Genomic DNA, 23,348 nt, shown 5'->3' with positions numbered 1-23,348 from the left:
ACTCATAAATCATCTAATTATGATAAATAAATAAAAACACATGGAGTATGGAAATGAAGAGCAACAACATTTCACTATATGCTGGCACATGCATTTAGGAGTATGGAAATAAAAACACAGATTACACATCATCAACCATATCTTCAATTTCCTGATTTTCTGGAAGACTTTGAACCTTGTCTGAAGATTTAATTTCAGAAATCTCCATTGTTTCCAAGTTTTGATGCACACTCCTTTTTTGCAACGAATCCTCATTAAAAACAACATCTCGGCTTGCGGGTTATAGGGTATCACAATCTATATCCTTTTACTCCATCTGCATTGCCAAGAAAAATACATTTTTTGGACTTTGTGTCCACCTTAGTCCTCTACTCTTTTGGAATCCATGCATAACTATCTCAATCCAAATCCTTTTACTCCATCTGAATTGTCAAGAAAAATACACTTTTTGGACTTTGTGTCCACCTTAGTCCTCTACTCTTTTGGAATCCATGCATAACTATCTCAATCCAAATCCTTTTACTCCATCTGCATTGCCAAGAAAAATACACTTTTTGGACTTTGTGTCCACCTTAGTTCTCTACTCTTTAGGAATCCATGCATAACTATCTCAATCCAAAGTTTGTAGGAAGGAATACTTAACAGGTTTTTTTAGTCAATATATATTTCCTCTGAAATTTTGCAATCACGCGCCATATTAGTAGAACGGTTCACCTAATCACAAGTAGTATAAACAGCTTCAGTCCATAAACACTACTCCCTCACAATTGAAACCAACAAACATCTAACACGATGCATACATACTGTTACTCCATTCTGTTGTGGTGTACCAATAACTCTTATCAATCTCATGCTCACTACAATAGTCCTTAAACCCACTTAAGGTATATTCTGCTCCATTATAGGTTCTCAAACACTACATCTTTTTTCCTTTCTGATTTTCAACTATTGCTTTAAATTTTTTTGAAATAAGAAAAAGTGTCATTGTTTCTTTTGAGCATATACGCTGACACTTTTCTAAAGAAATCATCAATAAAAGAGGCAAATAGATTCAGTAGGAGCTTCCAGTAGTAGAAGTAGAAGAGGAAAAACTAGCTCTACGACATTTTTCATACAATCAATCTTCACAAAAATCTAAATTAAAAAGTTTTAAACCCATAAGTAAATTTCAATCAAGAAGTATCTTTAGTCCTTACTAGCTGATGTGGCCCAAACATCTGTGCCAAGTCATAACTGACTCGGTCACTACATTCACAATAATAGCATCACCAACCACACTATCCTCAATCAACCGATACAAGCTACCATGTTGCTTTCCCTTTGCAACTATCAATGCTTCTTTGACGATCTTCAATTGACCTTCTACATGTCTCACTCCTGAATACGTGCGCGTGATGCTACCAAACATGGTAATTCTAACATCTCCAATTCCCATTATTTTACATGTGTTATTATCACCCATGTAAACAATGCCACCACTACATAATCAATATGAATGCAACTAATATCTTAACGACGTAATATGAAAAGAAGCACCCAAATCAAAAATCCACTCATTCATCATATATTCTTGTTGAAGAATAGATATATAATACCTCACCATCTTTGGATGAAACACCTTCCTCTCCTAAGTTTCCTTGGGAATTCTTTGAAACTAACGTCTATTCTTATGAATCAGATTTGGACTTTCATGATTTGCTTTGCAGAACTTTCAATCTTTGTGTAGATGGTCATTCTTTTGGAAATTTCAACATCATATATTCTTGTGCCCTTTTGATTTGAATCTCGACTAATTTTTTCCGATAGACCCTCGCTCCATGGATCTTCTTCTCACCATCATCGCTAAACAACCCTTGTTTATTTTCTCCAAAATTCTTCGGTAACCAATATAGAAATAACCGATTCCATATTGAGGTCTTTAGTATTACTAAGATTCATAATCAAACCATCCCAAGAATCTGACGTGGTACAAAATATCAGAATAATTTTTTCTTCTTCATCAATTTTAATTTCAACTGTTGCCAATTAGAGTATTGAACTCATTAAACTATTCTTGCAATGAGCATCCATCTTTCATCCTTATGTTAAATAGCTGTCTATGAAGATATATCTCATTTGCTATAGATTTTCCTTCGTAAAGATTCTTCAATTTTTCCCACAAACCTTTTATAGTGATTTGATCCGATACATTGAATAAAATAGAATCACCAAGTGTAAGAAGAAGATCTACCATTGCTAATTGATCTTTTTTTTATATTATCAAAATCTTCATCTTTCATGTCAACGGGCTTATTTTCCTTATCTTCAATCGCTATTGCACAATCTTCCTTCACGACTACCATATGCATCTTCAACTTCCACAAAGCATAGTTGGAACCATTGAATTTATGCACATCGAACTTCATAAAACTCGAATTCACCATCTCAAAGATTTGCAACATGAACTCTTCTACAGATCTAAAGCAAATATGAAGCACCAACTACTTGTTCTTTGATACCAGACGTTATGAAAAATACGATACAACAGATCTGAAGATTAAAGAAAAAGTGGTAGAGATAAAACCAATCACAAAAGACAAAGATTTACATGGTTCAACAAGATTGCATACGTGCACGGGACAGAACAACAAAGCTATTTTTCTTTACTAAGACAGAGAAAAACAATGTATAAAGGTCTTTTTATGATGTCACAAACTCCCACAATTTGGCTACCCAAGAATAATGAATTGAAGATTACTACCCAATACCCAAATTTATAAAGGGAAAAACTAAAGATTAATTACGATCGAGCAGAGGTGGAGTGGAGTTCTAAACCTAATGGGATAGTGGTTAGTAACCACTATTCTAATACAACTAATAAAACACTTCCAAAAAAAAACTCAATCCTACTATAATGATAATAATAAAATAATCCACTCCCACCATCCAACATTTTGCATTTGAAATATGTATAGAAACTCATCTAAAAGCTTTTTCCAACATCTATTGCACAAAATGATAGTTTTAAGCTTGATTTCACAATATTATCCCAAGATTTTAGTGAGAGTTAAGTTAATAGTGAACATGCAACGAATAAATGAAAGATATGTATTATTTAGAGTCTGTTTGGATACACTTAAAAATTTAACATTTTTACTTTCAAAAGTTAAAAAGTAAAAAAAGTTTGTTTGAACTAATTTAAAAAAAAAAAAAAAACTATTTTTAAAAGGTAAAAAATCTTAACTTTTTAAAAGGCAAAAGAAAACTAATTTCCACTTTCTAAAAGCTAATTTTTTTTTCTAGAGTAATTGTCTATTTTATACTTTTATCCAAACAGTGCCTTAACAAAAATACCAAATAATGGTTTGATTGAGTAAAGAATTCTAACTAGTAACAAATCTTAGATGATGAACAAAAAAACCCTAAAGAGAACTATTTAATTTTATTTTTCTTTCCAATTCTTGTTTTTAGAATTTTTTGTAAAACCCCCTTATAAAATTAGTAATATTAGGTTTACTCCTTACAAAATACAAGATTAGGCTTACATCATCCATTGAAAGTCAACATTCCTTTTTGTTGGTGAATTAATAGTGAAAATTTTATTTTATTAATATTTTATTTTTTATATATTTAAAGGTATTTTAGTAATTTTGGTCTTGAAAATGTATTTTAGATATTTTAGTCTTTTAGATAATTTTTTAAAATCTGTAGTTATTTGTTCACAAGTCTACGTAGCTAACTTTTAGTCAAGGCGTAAGTCTCATTTTATACTTTGCAGGTATCCCCTGATATCCCAAATTTCGTAGGGTATTAGGTTATGTTTGGATTGAGAGAAGTGGAAAGAAGAAGAACTCATTAAGAGAAGAGAAGAGAAAATCAATTTCTCTCCACCATGTTTGGATTGACAGGAAAGACATTGGGATAATTTTGAAATTTTAAAATATCTTAAAAGTGATCTAGGGGCAGATTTGAAATTATAAAATATTTTAAAAGAATTTCTCTTCATTTCCCTCTCTTGGAGAGAAAAAAAATTTACCTTTTTTTCTCTCTTTGTCTCTCCAATTCTTTTCTCTTCTCTCCCCACTTAACAATCCAAACAAGAGAAATGGAGAGAAACTCAACTCTTTTCTCTTCTCTCCATTTCTCTCAATCCAAACACAGCGTAAAAGTTATCAAACTCGGTTGACTCGACCGATATATTCAAGAGTCATCCCCGGTCTCGGACGAGTTTTAAAACCATGCACCCACCAAGGCCCACGGCAACCCCTTGGTCAAGTTTTAGAAAGTAAGAGAAGATTTTCTTTCTCGTCAAAAGAGCTCCGTCTTAAATACTCAAACCACAGCCAGAGAGAGACAATCTTCTCTTAAGAGCGCAAGCCTTTGGTATCTGTTAATCTAGGGTTTCTAGATTTGAATCCTTGAAGAGTTTTTTGTTCCTAAAATCTCACGATAAGAGATTGAGATTTACTTTAATTTCTGCAAAAAAGGATTCGAATCCCAAAATTGTGGTAAGTAATCATTCATCTCTAATCATGATTATCACCTTAAATTGACAATCGATCCGAATATTTACAGCATTTTTCGTTATTATTACCTGTTTTTCCCCGTGATTTTCTTTAATGGGATTTCGATTGATTCAATTTCTTTGATTGAAACAAGGGGAACAAAAAAGCAAACATAGAAATAATTTCGAATCATGAAATTTCAATATGTGGAGAGAGAAGGAATTGTTGCCTTGAAATAATATTTCCCATTTTAAGTTTCAATTCTAGTTGTAAATTTTGATTATTCCCAAACATGTGTTCGTTCTATCAAGGCTGTGTATGATATAAGTGAGAAAATAAACCGATAGTTGTGCAATCTTTTTCAAAGAACACTCAATGGGACATTTCAACTTATCTTCATTTCCAAGGTAAATGAAAATAGATTTTCAGCTAAATGCACGAAGTTAGTCTTGTAACCAGACACCCAAAAGAAGTACAGTTATAAATTCATTCTTCTTGGGTAATGTAATTGAACTGTGAATAACATACTTTTTTTTTTAGGTGTCTCTTCTTGGCTGCATTATGTCATACAATAGCAGAATGAGATAATTAATACAACACCATGGAGGAAGAAGAGGAGGATAGAATTCTATTAAATAGTTTGGGTGTAACGTCCGCCAATCCTAAAGATATAGAACGCAACATACTTACAGAGGTGACATTTTTGAGTTTTGTTCATTGTTTGCTTTTGTATCTTACGAGGTGTAATGCTTTTCTATGTGGTCTTGCTTATATTCATTTTCCTCAGAGCCACAAGTTTTGGGTTAAGGCCTTGATAATGTTGATGATTTCCGTGTTCTTATATTTCTTTATTTTTGGCATTGTCCTGTTTAAATTTGTTTGTAGTGCCAATAATGAACAGTTTTTTGGTTGATACTTTGATTTTTCTTTGTGGCATATATGACAAGCTCCATCTATTGGGATATCTTTACTATTTCCAACAGGTTCTGAACCATAAGGAGAAGAGAAATCAGTTCCTTATATTTGAAATTTCACCATCTTCTTTTTTTACATGATTGAATTGGGTGTAAATCAAAAGCTTTAAGCCCTCTTTGAAAGGAACTTTCATTTTACATAAAGTTCAAATGATAATTGGTTTGTATGGTAAACATAGATGAACTTTATACATAGTGAGTTCTCCTTGATTTTGAGAATAAGATAATTTGAGGATGAAATGATTAATCGCCCTCAAACTACAGAAGTCAGGTGCCTTTTATATCGCATAAAATACAAAGTCATGCTTCTGATAGTAGCCAAATTAAATGCTGACTGCAAGAAGATAATTTTCAAGTGGTCAATGGTCTAGAAAGATGTCGTCAAAGTCGACAGATTGAAAATGTTTATGAAGAAGTAATATGCCTAAATTCTCCACAATTTTTTTTGATAAGTAGAACAATTTTTATTGAAGTAAAGAAGGAGCTGGTTGAGGTAACCAGCCATAGTACAAGAGTCAAGTTACATAATACAAAGAATTGAGAAAGTACACAGTTAATTTGCACATGAGGAGTCCTATTTAAATTCAAAGTCATCAAATAACACCCCCTTCTGATTCTAGTTTACTCCCAAAAAACAAGAACCCCAAGACCTCCAAAATAATATCTGGAAGCTCCAACACATGCCCATTGAACATTCTCCGATTTCTTTTCTTCTATGTTACCCCACATATCACAAAAGGGGCGAGGGACCAAAGGTACCTCTTTCTACCCAAAAACACGTTATGGTTCCATTCTTGAAATAGTGAAGCTACTGAGTTTGGAAACACCCATGAGCATTTAAAGAGACATAAGTAATGAACCCATATGTTTAACAAGTGGGCAATGAATCAAAATGTAGAAAACCAACTCCCATTTCCTCGACACATGAGGCAAATATTTTGCCCAACAAAACCCATTATCATAAGATTATCAAAGAAAAGGATTTTTCCTGAAGCAGTCAACCAAATAAAGAAAGAGACCTTTGAAGGTACTTTATGACCCCAAATGGAGTCAACTGAGAAGGAAACTAACCCTTGTGGTACTAGTGAGGCGTAGAATGAACTTACTGATTTTTTTTTTTTTTTTTGTCCTTGTGCATGTCCATACCCTCTTACAAGCCCCGATGACTTCACAGTGACTTGGTCCAATTTGAAGGTCGACTCTGCCAACTCTTGAATCTCCCAATCATTAAAACCCCTTCTTAAGCCAAACATGGGTTATAGATCACAAAGAGAACATCTTTATACAAAAAAGGAAATTACAACCTTGTAAGAAATCCATGAATCGAATTCTGACTTGTAGATGCAAAATGGTCCAATGACAACAAGAATTTCTGGGAACACTTGTTGTTTCTGAGCAGAAGAGACGTTTTCAATTGTAGGAACTAGGTTATCGTGGGAAGAATTGTAACCAAAATAATGAACCCATGGCCTGACCCATGTTACAGGTTACCCCTGCAATTTGATCAGCTGTTATGATGTCCTGCAGAACTGAATAGTTCATTAATTTTTATGCTCCGTCATTATTTTATATAAGTTAAATCCATGAAATTTGTATAAAATATTGAAAAATCTTTGATTTATTGATAAAAAAGAAACTAAATCCTTAATTTGACCAGATTAACTGGGAGTATTAAGTTGGGTTGACTTCCTAGTTTAGTAGACAATCAATTTTTTTATTTTTTGGCTAAGCAAGCAAGGTTTTAGTGGTTAATGGAGGTGAAGATGGGTTCAACGGGATTTGAACCTAGGTCATGGGATCAACTCTCCTTAAGCCTTTACCACTTAGCTAAGTGGTATCTTCAGTATACAATTTGCGCCTTATTTTTCATTAATTGATCTTCGATCAATGTTGATACTCAACTCTATGCATTTTAGCTGCTCAATCATTAATGGCTTGGTAACTTCTTACTTTTTGACATTGGTTATCCTCACCTGGCAGGCAACAAACAATGCTGCGGACAGGAGTGATGCTGGAGGGTGCATTGAGGAGCAGCCTTTTGTCGATGAAAAAGGCATCGACTCATCATCTACCACCCGAGCCAAACTTTATAATAAATTTAGGGCAGTAGAAATTGAAATAGATGCTGTTGCAGCCAGCGTTGAACAGGCAAGTTATGTTGTGAGGAATGAAGGCCATACCTCAGATGGTATTGATAATGGAGAGGTGGAAAATATAGGGGATGATGAAAATGCCATTCAAGTTGCTTCCAATGGATTAACCCTCCAACAAGCACTAGCTAGTGATCGTCTAAGAAGCCTCAAGAAAGAAAAAGCTCGGCTTCAAAATGAACTCTCAGAGTTTGATACGGATGGGCGTGGCAATTTGATTGAAGATCTAGTTAAGGAAGAAGTGAAAGCCAAGCGAAGGCTGAAAGAAGTTCAAAAATCAAGCAAAGATTCAAAGAAACGCAAGAAAAAAGTTTCTCTTGATGAAGATGTTGATTTCGATGCTGTGCTGGATGCAGCTTCTGCAGGATTTGTTGAAACAGTGAGTTGAATGCATTTTCCATTTCCATGTCCACACTTCTCACACATGGTTTCAAAAATCAGTTAGACATCTCGTCTCGTTCATGGAAGAGATCGAGTTGTCTCAGATGAGTCAACTCGTCTTTCACGAGATAAACCATTTAACTGGGCTTATAATTATTTATTTTTATGTTTTCTTTATGAAATTAGGTAGATTAGATGATGTTTAATCATAAAATCATATTTTATTTAGATAATAAATATCTAACTTTTAAACAAAAATTAATTATTTTAATTAAAATATACAAAATCCCAGTTGACTTGGACGAGTTTTACGAACTCGGACAAGATTTTCAAAATATCATCGGAGTCATCTCGTTTGTCCTGCGAGATTTTGCACATGTGAGACGCCTTGTCTATCCGTCTTGCTCATGAACAACACCAAGATGACTTGGGCGAGTCATCTCGGTCTCAGACGAGATTTAAAACCATGTTCTCACATGGAGCTGACAATGAAAAGAATGGTGGAACAAAAAGGCTTTCATTGATGGTTGTATTCGTGCATTTATAATAGATGTTTGATGAAGGTTGGAAATCAAACCTTTAGGCCTTGATTGCTAACTTTTCATTGTTATGTGATAGGAAAGGGATGAGTTGGTCCGAAAGGGCATCTCAACTCCTTTTCATAAACTTGAAGGCTTTGAGCGTCGTCTTCAACAACCAAGGCTATCAAATAGGCACAATGTTCCTGATGAAGAGGACAAAAGTGAGGATATTGCTTCTGCCTCTGTTGCTAGAGCTGTTCGTTCAATCTCTGAAGCTGTGCAAGCTCGCCCAACATCTAAGCTGCTTGATGCAAAAGATTTACCAAAACTCGATGCACCCACTCATCCTTTTCACAGACTAAAAATGCCTTTTAAACCACCACGCTCCCCAGGCTCTGAATCAGATAAGAATAAAGAAAAAAGAAGTAAACATAAGAGGCCTTTACCTGACAAGAAATGGAGAAAGGTTGTTGCTCGTGAGGAGAAACTTTCGGATGGAAGTGGTATGTTTTGTGTTCTTTCTTTACTTAAGCATGTAAGGCAGTTTGATGGCTCTCTTAGTTTAAGGCATTGTACAGATGAAAACTCATTTGATGACTGCTGCATTTGAACTGACACAAATGAAGCATTTATGGCTAGATGTTTGTGCCTTCTAAGTCATCTATTACTTTCCATTTCATCAGCAACATTTTCAGCTTATTGCAATATCTGCAAATTACTCACATTTAAGCTGTTTGTAGAGATGCGTTATTCATTTTTTATGTATCTTTATTTAAAGATAAATAATTAAACTAAGTATGGAATGTTTAAATTTTAAACGTCTAGTATTTCACCTTTATGTTAAGCATACTTGTATATCCATCCAAGGTTTTTTTCTTCTTTAATTGGTTATTTCTTTCACAATTATGCTGATATTTTATTTTATTTCCAGAAGAAGAAGGGGATAACTTGATTACTTCTGATTATAATGAAGAAAACCAAGATGTTGATCACGTCGATGATGGCGAACCTTCTTATGTAACACTGGAAGGAGGATTGAAAATCCCAGAAGTGATTTTCAGCAAACTCTTTGATTATCAAAAGGTCGGAGTGCAGTGGCTATGGGAACTACATTGCCAAAGAGCGGGTGGAATTATTGGCGATGAAATGGGTCTTGGTAAGACCATTCAGGTTTTATCTTTCCTTGGAGCTTTGCATTACAGTAAGATGTATAAGCCTAGTATTGTTATTTGTCCTGTAACCCTCTTGCGACAATGGAGAAGGGAAGCACGGAAATGGTACCCAAGCTTCCGTGTTGAGATACTACATGATTCTGCTCACAATCCTACTAATAAAAAGAAGAAATCCAAATCTGATGAAAGTGACGAAGAAAGTGAGGACTCATTAAACAGTGATAATGAAATAGTTCTTACCAACAAAACCACCAAAAAATGGGATTCTTTGATAGGTCGAGTTTTAAGATCAGAGTCCGGGTTGCTCATTACCACTTATGAGCAACTCCGTCTCATAGGGGAGAAACTGCTTGATATTGAATGGGGTTACGCGGTGCTAGATGAAGGACATCGCATTCGAAATCCGAATACGGATGTTACATTAGTTTGCAAGCAGCTGCAAACGGTGCACCGTATAATAATGACAGGTGCACCAATTCAGAACAAACTGTCTGAACTTTGGTCATTGTTCGATTTTGTTTTTCCTGGAAAGCTGGGAGTTTTACCCGTGTTTGAGGCAGAATTTGCGGTACCCATTTCGGTTGGTGGTTATGCAAATGCTACACCATTGCAAGTATCTACAGCTTACAGATGTGCAGTAATCCTACGTGACCTGATCATGCCTTATCTACTTCGGCGTATGAAGTCTGATGTGAATGCTCAGCTTACAAAGAAGACCGAACATGTTTTGTTTTGCAGCCTGACTGCAGTGCAACGATCCGTATACCGAGCGTTTCTTGCTAGCTCCGAGGTGGAACAGATCTTCGATGGGAATAAAAACTCTCTTTATGGAATTGATGTTATGCGTAAGATTTGTAACCATCCTGATTTGCTTGAGAGAGATCATTCTTCCAACAATCCAGACTATGGGAACCCAGAGCGCAGTGGAAAGATGAAAGTTGTCGCCCAAGTGCTCAAGGTTTGGAAAGACCAGGGCCATCGTGTTCTTCTTTTTACCCAAACCCAACAAATGCTAGACATTCTTGAGAATTTCCTGACCACAAGCGACTATACCTACCGACGAATGGATGGACAGACTCCTGTAAAACATCGGATGGCCTTGATAGATGAATTTAATAACTCAGATGATGTATTTATTTTCATCTTAACTACTAGAGTTGGTGGATTGGGAACGAATCTGACTGGTGCAAACAGGGTGATAATCTTCGATCCTGATTGGAACCCTTCTACTGACATGCAGGTATATTTTGCAATTGGTACATCATTTTGATATATGTGTTTCTTAGGCATGTGATCTGAGGGTAATTGTTTCAGGCAAGGGAACGTGCTTGGCGTATTGGGCAGACACGGGATGTAACAGTTTATAGATTGATTACTCGTGGAACCATTGAGGAGAAGGTGTATCATCGGCAAATTTACAAACATTTCCTCACCAATAAGATATTGAAGAACCCACAGCAAAGAAGGTTCTTTAAAGCTAGAGATATGAAGGATCTCTTCACTTTGCAAGATGATGGTGAAAGTGGTTCAACTGAAACATCTAATATTTTCAGTGAGTTATCTGGAGATATAAACGTTATTGAGGTCCATAAAGATATCCAAGATAAATACAAAACTAGTAATCCAGCAGTACCATCATGCCCTAATGATGCTGAACATGGCAGAGGAACCAACTTATCGGATATTGGACCAGCCAGAAGCAAAGGGAAAGAAATGGCCGATCAGAAGGATGAAGTGGTAGACGAAGAAACAAATGTGTTGAAGAGTCTTTTTGATGCTCATGGGATTCATGTGAGTTTCTTCATAGCTCTTCAATCTTGAGATACTCTGTTCTTTCACCATGTCAATCTTTCACTTGTGGGTTTCTTACGTTCTTTTTCAGAGTGCTGTGAACCATGATGTAATTATGAATGCCCATGATGAGGAAAAGATGAGGCTTGAGGAGCAAGCCTCTCAAGTCGCACAACGGGCTGCTGAAGCATTACGCCAATCACGGATACTCCGAAGTGCCGACAGTATATCCATTCCAACATGGACTGGGAGAGCCGGTGCTGCCGGTGCTCCATCATCCGTCCGTAAGAAGTTTGGCTCAACTGTGAACTCTCAGTTGGTCCGTGATTCTAAAAAGTTAGAAGGGACTTCTAGCAGTGGGATGACGAGTAAGCCAAATGGTTTTGCAGCTGGGGCGTCTACTGGGAAGGCTTTATCTTCGGCTGAACTACTAGCCAGAATTCGGGGAACCCAAGAAAGAGCAATCGGTGATGGACTTGAACATCAGTATGGCTTGGCTAACGGTTCAAATAACAGAACGCAACAACAAACTACAGCAGATGGTGGGCATTCTAGGCTGCCATCTCAAAATTTGTCTAGGGTGCAACCAGAGGTAATGATTCGTCAGATATGTACATTCATACAACTAAGTGGTGGAAGTACCACTTCAGCTTATATAGTGCGGCATTTCAAAGACAGGATACCCTCGAAGGATCTGCCTCTATTTAAAAATCTTCTCAAGGAAATCGCCACATTAGAGAAAGATTCAAGTGGATCTTCATGGGTGCTAAAGCCCGAGTATAAACAACGGTAAACTTTATAACCATGGATTCATTGGCTAATTATCAGTTTTTCATTTTTTGATAATTGTTGCCTAGTGTTTTAGGACGAAAAACTGGTACGGATTTTTCCGACAGAGTAGTAACCTGCGAGTTCAGGTTTTCTTTTTCGTGCAACAAGTGATTCAGTTGGCTCATACATACTTCATTTGTATAGATTAAGATCACCTGTTGATCTTTGTAGTTCTCAATGTATATCCATTTCTTTCCAAGCTATGTTTTTTGTGCATTTAAGTGGTTTTTTTTGCATCGTTTCTTTAATTGGAAGCCTTGAATCAAATACAGTTTTCATAACCTGATGGAGAGGTTGTGGAAGGCTGTAGTTGATCCGATTCAAGGAAATGTTTTTGTAAGGATGTCTCTAATTGTTATTTATGTTTAACATGAATGGCCATCCTAAAATTTCCATTCGGACTTATATGATTGTGCATGGAAGATGGCTGGGAAATGAGATTTTCAGGTTGATGTTTGCATGTTTTTCGTGGTATTCATTTTCCTGCCCAAAGTGATTTTGTACCTAGGGGGGAAAATGTTTTCCCATCCCACCATCAAGGAAAGTTGAATTTCCCATCAATTAAAAGCCTACTTTCTTTTTGATATTTTGCTAAATTCATTTTGCCATGTATATTTCGTGAGGAATTCATATTCCCTTGGAAAACATATTCCCTCTTACTGGTGTGCTCGCTTGCTGGGAAAATCTTTGCTTTTTTTTTTTTTTTTTTTAATTATAGAAAAAAGGTAAAAAAATAAATAAAAGGGTAATTATAAAATAAAAATTAAATTTAATAAGTATTTATCAAAAAAGTTGAAATTTTTGCGAATTTACAAAGTGGACAGAAATTGGCATTTTAAGTGCGGTTTTTTTAATTTAATAATAAAATATAAATAAAAAATGCCACTTAAGTGGCGTTTTCTTAATGGATCCATTGTGTGAAAAACACTTTCAATTTTTTTTCCTCCATGATTTTCTCATCATAGAGATCATCCTCACAAAAAATTAGTACGCTCAAAATTTTTTAACTCATATAAGACAAAATGCTTTGTCTAGAATGTATTTTAGGATTTTGTCATATATATATAAATATATATGGTCCCGTTCGTTGCCCAACAATTTGCCTTACATGTTTTGTCCTACATGGGTTAGAAGTTTTGGAATAGGCTGATTTTTGGTGAGGATAATCTCTATGGTGAGGAGATCATCCTCACCAAAATTCAGCTCATTCCAAAACTTCTAACCCCATCACAAATGATTTATAAAAAATCGACGGTCCACGATTTTTCAACTTGTAAACATGGGGTTAGAAGTTTTGAAATGGACTGATTTTTGGTGAGGATGATCTCCTCACCATAGAGATTATCCTCACCAAAAATCAGCCTATTCCAAAACTTCTAACCCATGTTGGACAAAACATGTTGGGCAAATTGTTGGGTAAATGGTTGGGAGCTGAACATTTCCCATATATGTATATATATATATATATATAGGGTTACAATACGTAGACACATAAAGCTACAACGTGTTTTATCTTATATGGGCAAAAATGTTCAGAATGGACAGATATTTTATGAGGATGATCTCTATGGTGAGGGGATCATCTTTGCAAAAAATCAGCTCATTTTGAAACTTCTAGCCCTATGTTTACAAGTTGAAGGATTTGGGATCGTCCATTTTTTGTAGACCCCTTTTGATGGGGTTAGAAGTTTTAGAATGGACTAATTTTTTGCAAGGATGATCCCTTCACTATAGAGACCATCCTTATAAAAAATCAGCCCATTCAAAACCTTTTTGCCTATATAAGACAAAACACGTTGTAGCTTTATGAGTAGCTTTATGTGTCTACAGATCCTGACCTATATATATAGCTCCCAGATCGCAACGCTTGTTTATCGCTCCCCGGAACTGGTGTCCCACCCGGGACCCCACTTCCTGTACGCTTGCTAAAGGCAAGGGCATATTGTATCTAATAAAGAAAGGAGCAACCGACAGGTTGATCGCTCCGCTTGTCAACGAAAGGAAGAGTTTATACAGGTCAGGTAAGAGCGCCAGCTCCCAGACCAGATCGCTCCGCTTGTTAGCTCAAGGAACTGTTTCTCCTCTATCGCTCCACTTGTCAACAAAAGGAGCTTACACTAATACAAGGAAGAGCGCCAGCTCGACCTTATCACTTCTTTCAAATCGGTGTCCCCCACAACAAGAAAATTGATGCGCTACCACGCAATAGTGCTTTACGTTCAGTCATTGCTTGGATCATATGCTTGCTTAAGGAAGAGTTAGACTATTATAGGAACAACAAACGACTGCTTTCTCACGAAGCTTGTTGACTCCTCCTGTTGATCGCTTCGTTCTTGTTCCACTTGTCAACTCAAAAGAAGAAATTATAGATAAAAGACACCACCCTGACTAGTTAATCTCTATACTTGTTCTATAGTATAGATGTGTGAAAACATAAGGCCTCCTGTTTGAGTTGATGCCTAGGAGATTCGTACTCCCTAGATTGGGTTAGATACAATATCCGAAAATGGACTCGCCATCTCGCCCTCCAAGTCTGCATCAACAAAAGCAGGAAAAAACCCATCTCTACTAGTGGATAGAGTCCTTTCTACTTATCTTATCCCAATGAAAGATGTTACTGACCTTCATATACAAGAAGGCACACAGTGGATCACTTCTTGGGGATAACTACTCCAAAAAGGGCCCGGGGATCGGGTACTAAAAAGACCTATAAGGTGTACAAAAGAAGGAATACTTGAAAAGGGGATTGGATTATGTTGCCTGGAAGAAAGCCAACCTAGGTTGCTGATAGTTCGATCGCGCGAGATATGCTCTGCAGGTTCCAGGCTTTGAGCGTTGGGGATGAAGGCTAGCACTCAGCCGCGCTCGGCAGGGAAGTACCCGAAAGTGCAGAAGTTTACGATCACGAGTATGGGCTACTTGTCCCCCTGCTGCTGTAAGGTGCATATCTCGCAAATCGGCGTGTCCTTTGTTATCACCTGGAACGGGGGTCCTCCGTACGGTGATGAAAGCGCCCTTATGAAGGAAGGTCTTCCACTAGCGGCGGGAGACAGGGCCATCTGCCAACACGCTGCAGACTACGAAGGAGTCAGCTCAGGTCGGACGCAAGGTAGTGCCTGCTACCGAGAAGCGTCACGCGTCCGGCCAAACCAAAAAGCCAGGTTACTTTTTGTAGATACGTGGTTTTCATCATTACGACGGTCACATCTACTAAAGTTTAGAGTCGCCACCATTCATGTCGTAAGTGGGTGTGAATGGTCACCCGATGTACATATTTCAAAATTTGACATTTTTGGTATGTAGTGACTCGCAATGGATAGGAACTAATCAATCTTGGGATTCTAGGTAAGCGGCTCGGTTGGAGAAAAGGGAAGGTGTTAGGCACCCTTTTCTCCCCGTCAAGTGGCGGTAACCTCAAGTAACTCGATCATTTTATAATAAAAAATGAGGAAAATAAAGTGCCACGTGGATGCGTTTGTACCCTAGATAGGGATTTAATTTCGGCTCGATCATAGGATCATCTCATTGATGGAGATGACCCTTGTAAATCTAAGCCTTAGGAACTATTCATTTAAAACAAAATAAAAGAGAAGAAAGGGGATATTAGAAGAGGGAGGAGGAGAGGATAGAGAAAGAAAAAGGGGGGGTGTACTATGAACCCACCTTGTATCTTCGATCTTTTTTTCTTCTTCTTCTTAAATTCTCTTGAGTCCTTAATGAGGTATGATAATGAAATTACTTTTTTAGAAGGTGGTATGAGAGAATAGTAGAGTGGAGGTGAGATGAGTTGAGATTATATTTTTTTCTTAGTGAAACTTGGTAACCATTTTTGGGATGAAGGGAGGGGTATTTATAGATGTTTGGAGGAGGTTTAGGGGTATAATAGGGTGAGAGTTTGAAAGGAGGGATAATGGCATAGGTTTTAGGGGTGGAAGGTATGAAATTTAGAAGGAAAGTGAGGGTATTTGTGTAATGAGGAAAGTGGGTTCAATTTTAACCCAAATGGTTTGGATCTTACCCAAATTCATTTGGGTAGAGTGTTTGGTGGGGTGAGATGAGTGATGGTTGATGGAGAGAGTGGGGGTGTAAGAGGGTTGTTTGGAGAAGGAGTGTTAGGTTGGTTGAAGAGATGAGGTGTTTAGATTTAGAAGAATGAGTTGTGTAAGAGGTTGGTAGGTTAGTTTTTGGGAGGAGGAAGGGGATGATGCCATGTGGCATATGTGATGAGAGAGTGAGGTGATGAGATTGGTTGATTGGTTGATGGTGGTTGTTTGATTAGAGAGAAGAGTATGGATTGGTTAGTTGATGATGAGAGAAGTATGGGTTGAGGTGATTTTGTTGGAGTGTTTTAAAGAAAATGATGGGTAGAGATATGGGTTGTGATGTGGGTGGTTGTTGATGTAAGAGAATAATGATAGGTTAGGATGTGTAGGGTATGGGTTGTGATGTGGGTTGTTGATGATGTTAGAGGATGGAGATAGATTAGGTTAGGGTAGGATATGGGTTGAGGTGATTTTGGAGGAAAAGTGATGTGTTTGGTTGATTTTTTTAGAGAATGATGATGGAGGTAGGTGATTAGATGAGGGAGGTGAAAGGGGATGGTGATGTTGAGAGGGTGATTGGTTGATGTGGGTAATGGGATTAATGGGTTAGGGTTGTGGGTTGGATAATGAATGGGGTATGGATAGTGGTTTGTGGGCTTTTAGTGTATTGGGCTTGGGTTTTAGGAAATTTTGGTTTGGATAGGATTTGTTTCGGATTGGATTTTTGAGGATAGGTTCATTTTAGGGTTTATGTGATATGAGATCGATTTTAGGTTAGGGGTAAGGTGGGAAATTAGTTTTTTGTAGATTTTAGGGTTCATGGGCTTTGAATGGGCTTAGGGTGTTTGCGGATTCGGAAGCGGAGCGGTGGAAGTAGAGGAGGGGTAGGCATCCCAAGTCTCACATTTTTTATTTTTTTATTTTTTTGAGATTTTTGTGATCATTGATTTGATCAAAAATGCCACATGTTGGCGAATCGGGCTTTTTAGGCCCGTTGGAGAATTCCATTGATCGTTTGGTTTTTCTTGGATATAAAGGAAGTGCGGCGACGTTGAACACGTGTAGGATGGTCACAACCTTTTTGTAGGTCCCCTAGACCATTGGGAGGTCTTAGGGGCCTTGGTTCAATCAAATTGCCATTTTTTTTAGTGATTTGGGCTTTTGAAGCCCGTTGGCCAATTTCGTTGAAAAATCGACATTTTGAATGGAGTGGGGTAGATGGGAACATGTCGGATCTTTTTGGTGGACCCACTAACCCATTGAGAGGTGTTAGAGGCTTTGATTTTGGCAAAAATGCCATATTTCGATGATTCGGACCATCTAAGCCCATTGGCCAAGTTTATTGGAAATTACTGTTTTTGAGCCCTTTCGAGTGAGGGCCCATTCAAATTGAGGTGTCTATACTTTTGACCGCAACATACTTTGAAACTTTTCGGAAAAATATCGTCTGGTAATTGGAATCTTAGTCAAAAAATGGATCTATCAATGACTAATGGGCTCAGTCAAGTGTGGTTTCCAAATACCGCCTTTTGCTCAATCGTCATTGATTCATGGGCGGTCGTGGGTATAAAAGAATTGGGTTTGACTACCATAACCCCTATGTGGCGAAAAAGATGGACTTAACCAAATAGAGAATATATGTGATTTTGATTTAAAACTTATCATCTACTTCCAGGAAATGTTCGGAATAGAAATCTTATAATAATCGTCGTATTCTTCCAATGGCTCTTATTTTTCTTATTTATTGGTTTCTCCTTGCACATATAAATGTGTCATTTGTATAAGAGTATGAGTGGACTTGTTAGATTTTCTACTGTCACTAATGATGTCTGAGAATTTTCTTTTTTCTATTAGAGGCAATGGAAGCAATGTTGGCCCTTTGAGACCGCTCCTCAATTTAAGCAATGAACCAGCTTTGAATCTAAAATTGACTTTGGACCCACCCGGGAGATCAAGGCCCACCCAATAACTATTGATTCAAAATTCCATTCGGATTCACTGTCGACTCTTGATTATCCAATCACTCTGAAGGCTGATGATAAAGTCGAAGATGAAAATTATCTTCGATGGTGAATATGTTTATCAAGTCTCCTTTCGCTTAATGCAGCAAGGGTAAGATGGGTCAACCCAGACTGCTTAAGTGAAGAGCAAATCAGGGTTTTGGCATGAAGTATCATCAAAAGGAAGGCTCTGATTCTCGCTCAAATGGAAGAACAAGATCCCAATGAAAATGGCTTATTTTGGATGAAAAATGGGAGACTATTAATTACAAATCTCGGTGGGATAGAGGTCTCCCTTAAATGTTTGACTCACATGCTGGGGACTTAATCAAGAATGAAACTAAATTTATTTATTATGAGCAATATATGGAATGGAAATGACAACATAATTCAAATAACAAATGTTTTCAATGGCTCCTTTAATTTATGTGACAGGAAGTGCTTAATTTATGTATGTGCTAAGAAGTTTCTGAAGAAGTGGGCTTGTAATAACCTAAAAATCCTAATACGTATCTCGAGGAAAGAATTTTAAGTTTTTACGTTGATTCAAAAGTATGAATCCTTAATTTCCAATATTTGAGGAAAATTAACTTCACCAATAGATTTCGAAGGGTCGAGAAACATACTTTAGCCTATAAGCATGACTTAATTAGAAATCAATCGAAAAAATTACTAAATCCTTGAGTTTCGCATCAAGTGATTACCAAATTAGTAAACGACACTTTAGAGATATAATTTGATAAATTTGATCATACCATTAGATTTATGTCAAAAAATCACCCGAAATAGAGTATAAGAATGTCCAAATCGGCATTCGAAAAAAATAATTTCTGAAATGACGCATATGTCTTAACTTAAGTTATAAATATCAGTCCCTAATTAGAAAAATCTGATTTTTCTTATTCTCTTCTCCAAGCAATACTCAATCATTTTTCTCGAGATTTGCAACTCAAATCTATGTCAAACGAAAATGATCCAAGCTTTATCGCAAGAAGGAAAGTTGTTCCTCCCATCGAGGGTTACGTATAGACGCTAAAAACGTCGATTTTAGTTGGAGGAAAATTTTTGAAATTGGTCGAAGGTGATCCTTAGACTTCGTTAAACAGTAGAGAATAGTTTGAAGTAGGTTGTCTTCCTTTCTACCTTCTAGTTATGCAATAATTTCATAGAAAATCTATGCGATCTTCAATAAATCGATTGTTTTATTATATTTATACATATTTAAACGAATTGGATCATGTTTACATAGTTATTTTTTATTTATTTTAGTTCATTTGATTTATTTGATATATTTTATACATTTTATGAGTTGTATAAGGTTTATATCGATTTTTGTCAAGTTTCGACGAAAAATCAACAATTCAAAAAAAAATAATAATAATAAATCCAAATATTGAGTTTAGTTCTAATTTTTATTTATGTTGCTTCCATATAGTATGTACCCATTTCCTATTTTTATTTCATTAAAAACATTTATGTAATTTCCAATTACATTAAGTTCTTTAGTGAAGTTAAGGTTTTACCCCCTATTTCGAAACGTTGTGAATAGTTTTAAGATCAAAATCTTATCGTATCAAAATGTGATTTTTGGTTTCAAGAACAAAACGTAAAATTCAATGTTTTCGCCCGATTTTCAAAACACGATATCTTCAGCGTTCTTTAGAATTAAGTAAGAAAAAATTATATAGTGTTTCTCATGTTGTCAAGGGCTTTCATGTACAAAAAATCGTTTTCAATTTCGACAACTTTGAAAGAATAATTTTTTTACACTTAGCCTAATTTTCATAGATTTACAGTTTTTATGTCTTATGATGTTATCGTATTTTTCGAGTCTTTCTACTCAATCAAAGCCATCAAATGGAATTGGTTGATGCCTTATGAATTTCAAATTACTTTAAAAGTAAAATTACTTTGATGGATATATAACAAATTAGATGATAGATTGATCAATTTGATTGATGGATAGATAAAGAAAACGTATGTTCTCGACTGATTAATGAGACAATGCCTCTAGTTTTATATAGTGGCCATGCCACGTAAAATGTAATAGATAGATAGAGGGATGGGATAGTTGATGGATGGAAATGACAAATGATTGTCACTGGAGGGCACTACCAAACCTTGTTTCTATTTTCGATTAAAAGAAATGATATACTATATATAAAATAAACTATTTTGTTTATCAAAAAAGATTCATAAGAAAATCCATAAAAAGTGACGCATTGCTGTGTATTTGAAAACGACGAGTCAATCTAGGATAGCGCTAGATGTCATATGCTCTTTAGTAGTATGGGATACCTTATAATATATTACAACTTATGAGATTCAGAAATTTCTCCTACTTATTTCCTGGGATACGTTGTATGTAAATGCAGTCTCTGTATAGTGTAAACATTGCCTCTTGATAAGCTTCAATGTGAGGGGTCTCCTAGACTAATTAGTGATCACTGTTAGTCTATAATCGTCAAATCGTAGACCTCATCGTTAGTTGAACTTAGTATTGGGTTCTTGGTTAACGACTAGTCTGAGTCGGATAAATGGTCATCTAACTGTGGTATGCTAGACCGGCCACAAAATCAGATTATGACGATGGAATTCCATGTCGATTGGAAGTCTAGAATAATAAATTACCATAGTCGAGGCGACTATACCAGCGTGTTCCTCTACTTTCTTATCGACTACACCGCCGTGTTCTTATTATGTATTTTTTCTTTATTTTTGTAATGTTGATAGATGTTTTCATTTGAAAGATGCACACATTACTTTAAATGATAAAAATGATAGATTGAAAACTTTTATAATTGTTTACTGAGTATGATTAGACATTTATCATATGTTACATTATGAAAAACTTGCATTATTTAATTGTTCTGATGATTACTCGTGCATGTATGACTCGTTGTTAAAATGACGTCCATCCTGCTGAATAACATTCCATTGTTACTCACCCTATCTTTCTCCCTATAGATTATTCAGCTATTAAGGAGTCTTTTGAGGAGTCTTTTGAGGAGGTCCTTGGGGAGGATCAAATTGATGTCTTGCCACCGTCGTGTCTTTGATGATTAGTAGAGGATCCTAGTAGTTTTTTCTTGTAGATAAGGAACAGATTAATTTAAATTTTTTTGTAATCTAATGTATTATGAGATTGAGGTTTTTGATGATATCAGTATTTGACTATTGTTCCGCTTACTCTAGACTCTTGTATTGATGTTAGTCAAATATTTTTCCGTTGCGTATATTTTCTTTTCCATAAGTATTATTGTTTGTGAATGTTCTAGCAGGTTGTGTGATTGGTTATCTCACCCCTCGAGATTCTGACTGATGAATCATAGGGATTCGTGTTGGGATTTCGGGGCTTGACAAGGCTACTCCCCAAAAATGCCCCTTCATTTGTGCATATTTCTTTCTACCATACCTTTCTTTGTTAGACCAACCCAACTAGCAATTTCCAATAAGTCTTTATGTATTTTGAGAGCAAGAAGTGAGGATGAAATTCAAAAAGTGTTTTCTTACAATGACGTTAAACAACTCACTTGAATATAGGAAACTGTATTTATCCTTCACAAATCCATCTTTGTCTATGCTGCTAACTCTCAGTTTGGTTCTACTCCTGTTTCATCTTGTTACTAAAAACGGAGGGGAAAACTCAATACCAAATACTTGGCAATCCTTGGTAGGGCTTACTTATGATTTCATGCCAAACCCAGTAAAAGAACAAATAAGTGGTCTTTTCGGAAATGTGAAACAAAAGTTTTCCCCTCGTATCTCGGCCACTTTTACATTTTTGTTCTTTCGTAATCCCCAAGGTATGATACCTTATAGCTTCAATGTTACAAGTCATTTTCTATTTACTTTGGGTCTCTCATTTCCGATTTTTATTGGCATTACTATAGTGGGATTTCAAAGAAATGGGCTTCATTTTTTAAGCTTCTCATTACCCGCAGGAGTCCCACTGCCGTTAGCACCTTTTTTAGTACTCCTTGAGCTAATCCCTCATTGTTTTCGCGCATTAAGCTCAGGAATACGTTTATTTGCTAATATGATGGCCGGTCATAGTTCAGTAAAGATTTTAAGTGGGTCCGCTTGGACTATGCTATGTATGAATGATCTTTTTTATTTCATAGGAGATCCTGGTCCTTTATTTATAGTTCTTGCATTAACCGGTCCGGAATTAGGTGTAGCTATATCACAAGCTCATGTTTCTACGATCTTAATCTGTATTTACTTGAATGATGCTACAAATCTCCATCAAAGTGGTTATTTATTTATAATTGAACAAAAGCGAGGAGCCTTCTATCTTTCCTTTCCCTCGCATCAAAAAATCAAAAAGATTTTGAGCACGTCTAATCAAAGTCTACCTTCTCTTACCACAAGTCATTTTCCTTGGCTAACAAACATTGTTGTTTTGCCCATATCCGCGGGTTCTTCCATTGTGTTTCTCCCCCATAGAGGAAATAAATAAGGTGGTACACTATATTTATCCGCTTATTGGAACTCCTTCTAATGACCTATGCATTTGTAATCATTTCTAGTTGGACAATCCGTTCATCCTCCAGAAACTAATAGTTTTTACTCTGATTTTCCTTTTTTAGGGCAGTCGCTCTGCCTTGGAGCAGATTCAGCCTTCTTTCTTCTCGGTCCGCTTTGGCTCCTGATCTTGAGCTCGCTGTTCTTGGCCTCAGGCTTGGCTTCTTCTTGGAGTCCTTGCCTTTTCGATACTTTAGGCCCTTGCCCTTGGCCTGGTCTCGACTCCCCCTGGCTAAGTACTTTCAATCTAGCAGGCTAGCTGCCTGTGCCGCCCCTAAGTCTTGGACATTTTGGCGCAGGTTGGAGCCCCTTCATGAAATCGAAGAGCCGGTCCTCTTCCGTCATATCACAAATGTCCAGGGATAACTACGAAAGATGGCCTTCACATACTCGCGTATGGGGCCTGTTTGCTTTAGGTTCATCAACATGGCAAACCACAACAGAGCAAGAACCCTCAATTCTACTTGGAGCTCG

The 23,348-nt window shown here is 36.6% G+C and overlaps 1 protein-coding gene across 2 annotated transcripts; it reads left to right on the top strand.

Annotated features, from left to right (window-relative positions):
- The first annotated feature begins 4,296 nt into the window (after positions 1-4,296).
- On the top strand, positions 4,297-12,507 carry CHR8 (chromatin remodeling 8). 2 transcript variants are annotated; one of them, XM_086450849.1, is made up of 7 exons: positions 4,297-4,487; positions 5,025-5,178; positions 7,439-7,987; positions 8,608-9,013; positions 9,445-10,922; positions 10,997-11,473; positions 11,565-12,507. In XM_086450849.1, exons 2-7 carry the CDS (start codon positions 5,086-5,088, stop codon positions 12,264-12,266), a joined length of 3,705 nt encoding a protein of 1,234 aa, XP_086306975.1. In that variant the 5' UTR covers positions 4,297-4,487; positions 5,025-5,085; the 3' UTR covers positions 12,267-12,507. The 2 variants fall into 2 exon arrangements, with proteins under 2 accessions (XP_086306975.1, XP_086306973.1); XM_086450847.1 differs by having other exon boundaries at positions 9,442-10,922.
- Positions 12,508-23,348: the final 10,841 nt, after the last annotated feature.

Source organism: Akebia trifoliata, chromosome 8 (assembly GCF_017979445.1).
Source record: "Akebia trifoliata isolate Shusen 1 chromosome 8, ASM1797944v1, whole genome shotgun sequence".
NCBI classification, from domain to species: domain Eukaryota; kingdom Viridiplantae; phylum Streptophyta; class Magnoliopsida; order Ranunculales; family Lardizabalaceae; genus Akebia; species Akebia trifoliata.
This window is presented reverse-complemented; position numbering and strand designations above follow the sequence as displayed.